Below are 12,693 nucleotides of genomic sequence, written 5' to 3'. Positions count from 1 at the left end.
GATTCTAATTTAATGTCATTGTAATGTCATTATACCTGACCAGGAGATTTTAGAAGCAAGCTATCTAGAATTTGCAGTGAAAAGAAATGTGTTCGGTTAAGGTTCCTGTACTGACTGCCATATTTACCATAATATTTGCAGATTAAAATTAAAATGATGCACAAAACCAGCAGACCGAGGAGTGAGAATCCAGCACGGAACAGTACGGGTTCAATAAGAGCAAGAAATGTGCTGTTCTGACAAAAGCTACTCATTGTACCTAGAGTAAAAAAGAATGTAAAAAGAAGCAAAGAAACAAAGTCAAAATATGGTCATTATGTTTATACAGCACGAGTTTTCTATTCAAACTATTTTATTAGGTATGACCTAATGGTGTACTTTGTATAATAATAATCATCATCATCATCATCATAATCATCATCATCATCATCAGGACTGAATTCATCTTTAGCAGTTTATAACAAATGCACAAATATCTCACCGCTGATGTCGATTTGCGCCTCTGATTTTCCGTTTTCATTTGAAACTTGACAGGTATATGTGCCACAGTCTGAACTGGTCAGGTTGGACACCTGCATGGTCTTGTTGTTGTCAGTGAGGGAGAATCTCTGGTCATCTAGCAGTGGAAGGCCATTTCTGAACCATCGCAGCAGCTTAAACTCCCCATTGATCTCACACTTCAGGGTCAGAGAGCCAGGAGAAGGAGACACAGTGATGTTTGATGCAACTGGAGAAGTTGGACCAGAAGACATAATCAAAATACAAAAGTATCTTTATAATAGACAAGCCAGCTGCCAAGAATCTTAATCATATGCAGTAAAAGAAGTACAGGTGAAATATGGTACTCACACAGCAAAGATAACGTCACATTAAAATGTTTAACGGTCTTATTTTTAAATGTGGTTTTCTCCTCATAAATGCCTTCATCTTCTGTTGTCAAATTAAACAAAATAAGACTCATATTCTGTAAATTAAAATTTATATTTTGGGGGACCGCTAGCCATGTAGTATTGTTTGACTTATTAAACAGATATAACAATTTCCTTGTTGAATTTTTATCTGGATATTTAACCCATTCCACTGTGTCCAGATCTGGACCGTATCCATAGCGTCCTCGAAGCTCCACTCGCCCGTGTAACACTCCTGTTACTCTCTCACCATCAACCCCCCTGCCTGCAAAATAATGTCAGATATACCCGTGTTTTCAAGATTAAAAATGATAATATACTATTATAAATGCTAGCAGCATGTGCTCTTTTAACTTTGTATATAAATAAGTTTTCTTAAAGGTTAAATGTGACAGATATGATCATTTACTGATATTTGTATGTGATGTAGAAATTTGAAAATAAATAAATAAAATAAACCAAAGTCTTACCAACAAATGTCCAAAGAAGAAGCATGACAATGAAAAAGTCACGTCCTGGCATTGTAAATATAATCTTAATTTGCCTTCCTATCTTTCTAAATGCATTTTACCGCTAAACACCAAGTACTATACTAGGAATTAACGTTCTAGTATCAGTACTACTCACTAGAGTAGCACACTATGTACTGACACTTATAAGTGTAGTCACTGCAAAAGTGAGCTGGTGTCAGCACCACGTGGTTACAAACGGACAAATCTGATAATGAAGTAAGAAACAACAACAGTGCATGACTGCATCTGAGGGGGAAAACTCTTTATTTGGAAATACCACAGCATAAAGAAATAGTTCTAGCTATACATGCATTTGGTAAAAAGGTCAAATATACAGACATTTTCTTAATAAAAAATTACAGACTGCAGAGAAATGAAATTGATGCTGCTGCCACTTGTAATGGGAGGAGTGGGGGTGGAGTGGCTTCAGAGACTTAACAGCACTTTCGGATGGTCTCTGTGGGTTCACGTGTGTGTGTGTGTGTGTGCGCGTCAGCGAGAGAGAGAGAGAGAGAGAGAGAGAGAGAGAGAGAGAGAGAGACAAGAAGAGATACAGAGAAAGAGAGAGCAAAAGAGCGAGAGAGACAGAGAGAAAGATCACTCTAAAATGAATGTTTCAGCGTCTGCAGTAGCAATATGTTGAGTGGATGACATGTTGGACTTGCGACCCTCTGCCAAGTTCTTAAAGTGCTAAAGACAACAAGATTGAAAAATACTCAGTGACGTATGAGCTATGATTAAATTATTTTGGCATATCACACATGTACATAAAAGTTTCCTATGACATGGAAGTGTGTGCAATTTCACAAGAAAGCAGAAGCTTTCTCAACAGCTTTTAGTTCTGAAGGCTAGGTTGCAATGCTACTTGTTGTAGGAACGTCTTTATAAATAGTTAAGCTCCAGCATATGTAGAATGATAATACATAATTGTACTGAGGACTGTTTTGTGATTGCAGTCGGAGTTTAGGTAGCTATAAATTACTTTCAGGAGCAGTTTTAAAACACTAAAATGAACCTGAAGTAAGGCGGAAAGCTGCAGAAAAGGTGATAGATTATTTGATCAATGCTATTGGTAGTGGGACACTCCAATACATGAAAATCCAGTATTAAATAAATAGCAGTTAGTTCTTTTAGTTAGTTCTTTTTTTTATTGTTCAAATGTGTAGTAAAGGCGATGTAAGTAAAATCCTGTAGACAAAACAAAGGTGTTATACCACAACCTACGGTAAACTGTAGCGACACAGTTGCAAACCATGGTAATAACAGATTTGTCACTGCGGAATAAACCAGACATAAAAGGTCAGACACTTTGTATACATCTATTGTTTCAGATGCTGTTTAGGCAGCACACTGTGGGGACAGAGAAATCTGACATTTCAGAGAGGAGCACAGAAAGAGCAGAGAATAAAACAAACCTGTGAGTTTTTGAATTCAGAATAGAGTGTGAACAGGACGTGGAGAGACTGGATTCGGTTCTTGTACACTGGAATGTCCAAGATACCTATAGAAATTCATCCATTAAAATTCAATTGTAATGCAGATCCTTAAATACAAACAAACAAACAAACAAACAAACAAACAATAACAGTTTAACTAACCACAAATTATGTCAATGTACTCTGCAAGGTCACAGTTAATATCTGCTGTGGGGAGGTTCACCTGGAGAGGGGGAGAGAGAGAGACAGAGAAAGAGAGAGAGAGAAAGAGAGAGAGAGAGAGAGAGAAAATATCAGGCCATACACTTAATAAACTTGTTTGAAAAAAGTAAGAGGCCTAGCTGACTAAGCAGACAGTCTTGAATCTCATCCCCCCCTCCACACACACACATTTTATTGAACTATAACTTTCACATAAACAACATAGATAGAATTAATTTGTTTCAAAACCAACCTTTCCCAAAAGCTCCTCAAACTCAGGTGGCCACTCCTGCATCAGTGTATCGATGTCTGGCATGGGTCTGAGGAAAAACACGGCGAAAGTAATTTAAAACACCATTTTCTTTCTTGAGCTACAGTTAAAAATCAGTCCATGTAGAACAGCTGCGCCAGCTGAAACAGTTTGTTTTGGTGCAGTGTGTCTTTAAGCATGTGTATCCAGTATTGTATGCTAGTGTTTGTACCTGGTGTAGTGTACAGTAGCTGGTGGTTTGGAGCGATGTAGTTCACTGATGCTCTCTATCCAGTTATCTACAGCTTTTGGGTTCTTCTGTGGGTTCTCAATACTCTTCACTTTCACTTCCTATGAAATAAATTTTTACTGTGTCTTTTAGCTGAGTGGAAAGCATGAAGACTTATCAATGGACATGTTACAACACAAACTAGCTCCTTTAAGCAATGTTTCTGTATATATAAATCAGCTTGAAATTAATTTCTGCACTGCATTTCAGACATAAGGGATTAATTGTTTGTTTGTGTGTGTGTGTGTGTGTGTGTGTGTGTGTGTGTGTGTGTGTGTGTGTGTGTGTGTGTGCTTACAGCAACGTTGTGTTGTTTACTGTTCTCTGAAAGCCACAGGGAGAGCACAGTGGGGTCAGATTGCTTAGCACATGGTTCATCCAACACAAGCAGGCCCAGACCGTCCGCCTTCCCATCCGGCCGAGGAACCTCACAACATAAATAAAAACTCTTAACAGCAATCCACATACACCTCCTGTAATCCACAATGTAAAAAAAAAAATATATATATATATATATATATATATATATATATATATATATATATATATATATATATATATATATATATATATATATATTATACACATACATTGGTGCACAAACATATATAGTGTTTAATGCCGAGATTCTGAGTGTTTTCATGATTTTAGAAATAAGGTTGGAAAAACATTATTATTATTATTATTATTATTATTATTATTACTTCACTCACTTTGAGGAAAGCATCAATGTCGCCTACGGCTGGAATGAAGTCAGGAATAAAGGGCTTCAGCTTATGGTCCAATTCAATGGTCTGTGGTGTGTATCTGAAAGGGAGAGCCATTTATATTTATTAATCTTCATATTAGATTATAGGAAAATGTTTGAACATGTATTTAAATAAGTAAGTAATGTTCCAACATTTCAAGATATAAGTCAGAAGTGAGAATGTCTGTGGTTTGTGTGGGAATGTGTAGAAAGATTCTCACACTTACCGTGTTATGTACTGGAAAAGTTCTTTGATATCTGACGTGACACGAAGGTGGTCATAATCTGCGGGATCATATGCCCTGTAGGCAGACAGCACCCCCCCCCCCCCCCCCCCCCCACACACACACACACACACACACATACACACAGAGATCAGTACATGCAATAAAGATTTCAGGCTTTAATTGGTTCTACAAAGTGCTGAATAAAGGGTCTGAACACAGAATACAGCAATCAAAATTATTCAATCTCCATTGCAAATCAAGCTTATTGTCAAAATTTACAGACTTTCAGCTGTTTGCAATGAACAAATAAAACAAAAGCAATTGAAATAATTCAATACAATGAATGCTTCAAGTGGTTTCTCCAAATTCAACTTATAATGATTTCTCCAGTTTCAAAATTATTCAACCCCCTGAAAAGAATCCCTCACAACAGCACAGATATGCAAAACAGGTACTGTCTCACAATAAAGGGCTTCATTAATTGCACCAGGTGTGCTTGAGCAAGGAACACATGAAATACCCGAACTGGCTAGGGGTAGAAAATGTATGAAATACCTGGACGGGGCAGAAAAAGGAAGCGTTCAACGTCTTCAACCAGATTTCTGAGAAGACAGGTTGTGAAAAACCCTCGAGTGACTGCAAAAGACCTGCAGCAAGACTTGGTTGCATCAGGCACTGAGGTTTCAGTGAGCACAGTAAGGCATGTACTAAACGCAGATGGCTTCCATGCCAGAACTCCAAGACGTACACCACTACTGACCCAAAAGCACATGAAAAGTCGCTCAAAATCATATAAATAAGCCACAGAAGTTTTGGGATTCTGTTCTGTGGAGCGATGAAAAAAAACTGGAACTTTTCATCACGATGGATCAGCGGCATGTCTGGAGAAAGAAGAATGAAGATATAACACTCTGTATACAGTCAAGCATGGTGGTGGCTCGGTGATGCTCTGGGGCTGCTTTGCATCCTCTGGCACTGGAAACCTGCAGCATGTGGAAGGCAAGATGGATTCATTGAAGTATCAGGAAATTCTAGGAGAAAAAGTCATGCCGTCTGTGAGGAAGCTGAAGCTTGGGCGTCATTGGACCTTCCAACAGGGCCAATGATCCCAAGCATACCTCCAATTCCACCAAGGCTTTTTTGCAGAAGAAGTCCTGGAAGATTCTACCGGGCCATCACTGTCACCTGACTTGAACCCCATAGAAAATCTCTGGTGGGATTTGAAGAAGCAAGCAAACCCAAGAATATAACTGAACTGGAGGCCATTTCTAAGATTTTACTTTGCAGCGGGTAATAACAGCAAAAGGGAGCTCTATTAAGTAAAAAAGATGCTTGCTATGAAGGGGTTGAATAATTTTGAAACTGTAGAAATGATTATGATTGAACTATTCCAATCGCTTTTGTATGATTTGTTCATTGCAAACAGCTGAAAGCCTGTAAATTTTGACAATAAACCTGATTTGAGTATCTTAGTATTTTAATAAAAGGTGCTCCTCGGATTTTATTCGTAATTATTTATAGGCCGCCAAAATACGCTTCCACATTTATTGGTGATTTTACAGAACTTTTATCAGCAACTTCACCTGAATTTGACTGTTTAATTATTGCAGGGAATTTAAATATCCATAAAGATAATTATGGAAACAACACTTGCCAAAGAGCTCATATCTGTTTTAGACACTTTTGATCTAACTCAGCACGTGAATGGGCCCACACACAATCGGGGCCACACTCTGGATCTGCACAATAGTAAGAGTCTAAACATCTTATCTATTGTTATTAAGGATGCGCCTCTATCTGATAGTTTTTGTGTTTCCTTTGATATATAGATTTATATGTGACTCCTGTCACAGAAACTAGATTTGTCACAGACAAAAAGAGGTACTTGTGTGCAATTTTTGAAGGCTATATCTATGACATCAAGTATATCTGCAGACACTCTTGATGTTCTCTTTGATCATTTTAACTCAAAAGTTTAAAATACTATTGATGACATTGCTCCTATAAAGGTCGGGAAGATGACTGGTAAGCTTAGGGCACCTTGGAGAAACACAACTGCAGTACTATACAATGCATGAAAAGAAAATGCAGGAAAGCTGAACCCTTGAACTACATTATAACATCTATAAAGACACCCTTTATACTTTCAATGCGGAAGAAGGCACTCCAGTCTAGCGGCTAGACAAACCAACTTCTCAAAAATTATAAACAGCAACATCAACAACACACATACTATTTTTGCTACAGTACAGAAATTAACAAACCCGCCAGATTCCCTGTGAAATGCTCTCTGATTGCAAATGCAACAAGTTTGCTATTTTTTTCAAGCAAAAAAACCCTTATGACTTATTAGAATGGCGATTAGCTCATCTTCATGTTGCAGTGAAATTAGACAGCACCCACCTGACAACTTCACGACTATGTTAATATGTCTACTTTTGAGGAAATTGAAGTCAAAACTGTTGTTAAATCATCAACCTGCTGTCTCGACACATGCCCTACATGTTTTTTCAAAAACGTTTTTAAGTGTTTAGAAAAAGATCTCTTAAACATAGTAAATTCCTCCACTCCACATCCCTGAAAACAGCAATTGTGTGCAAACAGCTGAAAGCCTGTAAATTTTGACAATAAACCTGATTTGAGCCCCTTCTGAAAAAGAGTCATCTGCATAACATGGTTTTAAACAACTATAGACCAATATCAAATCTTCCTTTCATAGGCAAGATCGTTGAAAGAGTTGTTTTCAATCAGCTGAACCGATTTCTATCCTCAAATAGCTATTTGAACAATTTCCACTCTGGTTTCCGGCAGCATCACAGCACACAGACGGCATTCATAAAGATAATTAATGATATTTGGTTAAATACTGATTCAGGCAAAATAACCAGGCTGGTATTATTGGATCTCAGTGCTGCTTTTGACACTGTCGACCAAAATATACTCCTAGACAGACTGGAACACTGGGTAGGGCTCTCTTGAACAGTCCTTGGCTGGTTCAGGTCATATCTAGAAAGGAGGGGTTTCTATGTGAACATATGCAGCTATGAATCTGAGTGGACATCCATAACGTATGGAGTCCCACAAGGCTCAAACCTTGGACCACTGCTATTCAACCTGTACATGCTCCCACTAGGCTAAATTATAAAGAGAAACCAAATTGCATACCATAGCTATGCAGACAACACTCAGATCTACTTAGCCCTGTCGCCTAACGATTAGTACCCCATAGACTCCCAGTGCCAGTGCCTGGATAATATTAACAGATGGATGTGCCAAAACTTCCTTCAGTTAAACAAAGACAAAACAGAAGTCATTGTATTTGGAAACAGATGAAAGTCTCAAGTTGAACCTTGACTCCAGGGGTCTAAAGACAAAAAATCAAGTCAGGAATCTTGGTGTCATTTTGGAGTCTGATCTAAGTTTCAGTAGTCAACTGAAAGCAATAATCAAATTAGCCTATCATCCATCCATAAATATTCCATACCGCTTTACCCTTTTCAGGGTCACGGGGAAACCTGGAGCCTATCCCAGGGAGCATCGGGCACATGGCGGGGTACACCCTGGACAGGGTGCCAATCCATCACAGGGTACACAATCACATACACATTCATAAACCCATTCATACACTACGGACACACCAATCAGCCTACCATGCATATCTTTGGACTGGGAGAGGAAACCAGAGTACCCGGAGGAAAACCCCGCAGCACAGAGAGAACATGCAAACTCCACACACACAGGGCCATGGTGGGAATTGAACCTCCGACCCTGGAGGTGTGAGGCGAACGTGCTAATCACCGTGCACCCTCCTCAGCCTACCATCAGCTCAAAAATATAGCAAGATGTAGGTGTTTAATTTCCAGTCAACACTTAGAGAAACTTATTCATGCATTCAGTACCAGCAGGGTGGATTACTGCAATGAACTTTTCACCGGTCTTCCCAAAAAGACCATCAGAGACAGTTGCAGCTCATTCAGAATGCTGCTGCCAGAATTCTCACCCAAACTAAAAAATCTGTGCATATTACTCCAGTCCTCAGGTCTTTACACTGGCATCCAATTACATTCAGAATTGATTTTAAAGAACTATTACTGGTTTATAAATCACTACATGGCTTAGGACCTAATACATTACAGATATGCATACTGAATATAAACCGAGCAGGCCTCTCGGATCATTAGGATCAGGTCAGATAGAAATACCAAGGGTTCACTGAAAACAAGGTGAGACAGCTTTTAGCTATTATGCCACCCGTGGCTGGAACCAGCTTCCAGAAGAAGTAAGATGTGCTCAAACTCTAGCCATATATAAAACCAGACTAAAAACACATCTATTTAGCCTCACATTTACTGACTGAACATTATGCTGCACTCTACTGATTGACCTATATCATTTTAGCTCTGTAAATTTTACATTTGTTTTAATCTTTTTTTAACTCCTGCTCATTTTAATGCATTTTTATAATTCTTATTTCTTACTTTTTATTTCTTGCTCTTCTATTGTTTCATATTTTCTTTACCATTTTTATGTAAAGCACTTTGAATTACCATTGTGTATGAAATGTGCTATATAAATAAACTTGTCTTGCCTCTTGTAGCGTGATATGATATTTTTTGTCATATCGGCCAGCATTACTCCACAATGATAATGAGTCACACATTATTTATTGGTCAAATATATATTACAGCACAGAGAAATTCATTGCTTTGCATACCCCAGTATGTCAGGATGTTGCGGTCAGAACATTCAGAGCGGTCAGAGGATGTTACAGCGCCCCTGGAGCGGCGAGGGTTAAGGGCCTCGCTCAAGAGCCCAACAGTGGCAGCTTGGCAGCGCCGGGGCTTGAACCCCCAACCTTTTGATCAGTAACCCAGAGCCCAAAACTAGTGCATTGTTAAGCCTTCAAGCAAAAAATTAGAGTATAGTTAACTCGACTGCTGGCAGGCAAGGGGTTACTGGGTTATGGTGTTTCATTATCTGTTCTCACCCTTCTGGAGCTGAACCTGGCTCCCCGTCATCTTCATCCGACTCCGTTTCATCAGAATCGTCCTCGTCCTCATCATCCTCCTCTTCCTCTTCATCATTATTTTCACTTGCTTCACGTGGAAGTTTCTTTCTTTGCTGTAAAATTTCAGCATGTATTCAAATCAAGTTAATTTTATCCATTCACACTGAATGCTTATAATATAGGTACAATCCGATAATGAGTCTTTGTACCAAGGACGATACTAGTCGTAAACATTGTATGCCATGAATGTGTGCAGTGTTAACCGACAGGTCAAGCGCGAGAACGCACGACACATAAGAAACTCATTTTCGCAAGGCTTGTAGAGAGTTTGGGTATTTAAGTGCACCTATTATGGTTTTTCAAATATTACCATTCATGTAGTGTGTTATAGAGCAGTGGTTCTCAACCAGGGGGGCACAGAGAGATTGGAAGGGGGGTTCGAATTGTTTTCAAGAAAAAAATACAGACAGGATATCATTTGGGTACTCTGTGTATTTTATTGCTTTTCAAATAGAATGTGCATAAATAAAGTACCCCACGTTCTCTCTCCCTCTGCATTTTCTTTTTGCTGTGGAGAGGCGGAGCTTAGCCTGCCTTCTATCTAGCTGTCAGTGCAGAAAAGTGTTGCCAACTTAGCGACTTTTCAGACCCCATTAGCAACTTTTCTTTGCAAAAAAAAGTGCCTAGCAACAAATCTAGCGACTTTTAGGACAAACCTTAGCAACTTTCCAAATGTTATCAGTACTGTTCTGCAAGCATGAGGTCTTGCTTTCCTGCTGCACTCTCACCTCTCTCTACGTCTGCTCTGTTCAGTGAGAGGCTGAGAGCCGGATACTTAACAGTGACTATGTTTACATGGACAGCATTAATCTAATTATTGACCTTACTCTGAGTAAGATAATAATGTGATTAAGGTGTTTACATAAGTCGCTTTTAGAATACTCCTTTCATGTTCCCGTTTTACATGTTATAGAACATAATTAGATTAACGGCACACGTCATTACATCACCACGCCACGCCGTCCGACGTCACTCCAGAATTTCACTTATCAACATAAAGTTCATCTGCGTTATGGCACCGTATACAGTTTTGGGTATTTTTATTTAATTTTTTATGAACACTTTAAGTGCAGTTAATTATTTGTCATGCTGTACGTGCAAACATACGACTGCTTGAAGCTGTGGGCTGCGCCCAAACCGCGTACTTACCATCTATATAGTAGCCGAGATACATGGATTTTTCCCCATTACAGGACTATAGTAGGCAAATATGCGTTTTGGGACGCAGCTGTACTCTCTTGTTCGCTGTAAAATGTTGAGCACTGCCGTGTGTGTACGTGTCCTATCGCAAAATGCGCTGAAAACTCTCACACGACGTTAATAATGTGATTAAGGTGTTTACATGTCTGTAATACATGTCGATAATGCGACTAAAATAGGAGTACTCCACATGTCTTAATTCGATTAGTGCTTACTTCAAGTATGAACTTAATCAGATTAAGGTAATTAAAAATTGCTGTTTACATGGTAGTTTCTCAATCAAAGTATCGTCTTAATCGGGTTAAGAGTGGATTATTGTTGTCCATGTAAACGCACTGACTGTCATGGATAACGAGACGCATTCTTCGTCCCAATTTACATCATTCATCCATCCATCTTCTACTGCTTAGACCAATCACAACAGACTGGGACATCTGAGCAATCAGAGCAGAGTATGCTCTCTGAGAGGAGGAGTTTAAAATGAATCCTTCATAGAAGGGATCATTTAACGAGTCGTTTTAAACACTGGGGAAAGGGTAATGCTGCAGTTTCAATTATGAGCACACTAAAGTGTTTTTTTTACCTTGAATGCATGTAAATCTATTGTATGAGACCTTTAAAACTAAATTAGGCACGTTTCAAAACCATAATATTTGCGCTTTAAAAGAAAGTCAGTATTGAATCAGTATCAGATGACACTCTGATATTAGTATCATACTGAAATTTCTCCTGCAGCTTACAGCAGACTCATTTACCTTAGTCCCATCTTCAAACTCATCACTGCCACTTTTGGCCATGGTATTCAGCTGCTGTCGGCTTGTGTTCCTAAAGACTGAAATCATAACATATTGTAATCTAGCAGTGTTAGAAACAGTTTAAATAGTACAGCATTAAGAGCCTCAGGTGACCTGCTTGCCGTGGAGTAGGTGTGTACAAACTGGCCACCTCTTCTGAGTCGTTGATATCCAGAGTCTCGTCGTATGGCTGGTTGGCGATGAGTTGAGTCTGAAAACATGTTTTTAAATGTCCCATTGAAGAAAAGTCATAAGACCCTTACTTATTTACTGCGCTAACGTTACGAGTTTAGTGCCAAACTAGCCAGCTAACTAGAACTAACATTAACAAACGAATACATTATATCCGTTTCAGTAAATATCTGCTACAACTCATGTAGAATTCACCATAGATCAAGTCTGTGTTAAATTTACTAACCTAGCCAGCTACCAAACCCGCTCCTAACAGTTAGCCAATATTGATAGCTACCGTAGTTGTGTGCAGAAAACCCCCCAGCTCAGTTAGTTGGCTAAAACGCTTTCAAATATATTCAACAATCATTCATTTGAACTCCGTATGCGGTAGAGCAGCTTGGTTGATCAAGTCAATGTATAAAACCTTATATAAATGTGCAGTAAAGTTACCTTTTGTCGCTCAGACCTCTCCATGTAAGCTGTGTTATGTACAGTTACCAAGCGACACCAATCTCGCGATGTTTCCTGCGCGACTTGGCTTGAGGAGTAGTTTGGGCGAATCGGCTCGGCTCACCGATTTTTTCGACTCCCAGATGCCGGTTTTCCATCAATGTTGACCGAAGTCATGCATCTGTCACTTAAATTCATCAATACAATCGTACTCTACATTCTGATTAACAGTATATTACACTTTGTATTGTCTTTCTTACAGAATCTATTCAAAGAAATCCAAGAAACCCAACCCATCGTTGGGTTTATTATATATTTATTATATATTGTGCCTGTGCTTACATTTCAAATGGGATTTGATTAAGAGACTCCTTTTTAGCACCTCTCCAATCCACTACATAGGATATATCTCACTGGAACTGTCTCTAAATACTCC

At 38.9% G+C, this 12,693-nt stretch overlaps 2 protein-coding genes across 6 annotated transcripts in view; both read right to left on the bottom strand.

Annotated features, from left to right (window-relative positions):
* The window catches only part of LOC124625939 (carcinoembryonic antigen-related cell adhesion molecule 1), a 32,896-nt gene that overhangs the window by 17,061 nt on the left and 3,142 nt on the right, over positions 1–12,693 (bottom strand). For 2 of the 5 annotated variants that reach the window (XM_053686872.1, XM_053686870.1), the window contains exons 1-4: positions 1,379–1,574; positions 850–1,173; positions 482–727; positions 128–259 (exon numbers count right to left, since the gene is read on the bottom strand). The exons of 2 other annotated variants lie outside the window; for them this stretch is intronic. In XM_053686872.1, the coding sequence (XP_053542847.1) occupies positions 128–259; positions 482–727; positions 850–1,173; positions 1,379–1,430 (754 nt within the window). In that variant the 5' untranslated portion in view covers positions 1,431–1,574. Of the gene's footprint in view, positions 1–127; positions 260–481; positions 728–849; positions 1,174–1,378; positions 1,575–12,693 lie in introns of those variants that run through there. One more of the 5 variants, XM_053686868.1, reaches the window with a different exon arrangement.
* LOC108276778 (intraflagellar transport 46 homolog (Chlamydomonas)) lies at positions 1,668–12,365 on the bottom strand. The gene is made up of 12 exons (XM_017488719.3): positions 12,258–12,365; positions 11,748–11,844; positions 11,595–11,671; positions 9,559–9,692; positions 4,572–4,646; positions 4,310–4,403; positions 3,895–4,023; positions 3,540–3,658; positions 3,311–3,377; positions 3,019–3,079; positions 2,836–2,921; positions 1,668–2,110 (listed from the first exon to the last, which is right to left on the bottom strand). The coding sequence occupies exons 1-12, from the start codon at positions 12,279–12,281 to the stop codon at positions 2,018–2,020; spliced, it is 1,056 nt and encodes a 351-aa protein (XP_017344208.1). The 5' UTR covers positions 12,282–12,365; the 3' UTR covers positions 1,668–2,017.

Source organism: Ictalurus punctatus, chromosome 16 (genome assembly GCF_001660625.3).
Source record: "Ictalurus punctatus breed USDA103 chromosome 16, Coco_2.0, whole genome shotgun sequence".
In the NCBI taxonomy this organism is placed as follows: Eukaryota; Metazoa; Chordata; class Actinopteri; order Siluriformes; family Ictaluridae; genus Ictalurus; species Ictalurus punctatus.
Note: the sequence above shows the minus strand (reverse complement) of the source record. Positions and strands in the feature narration are given on the sequence as shown.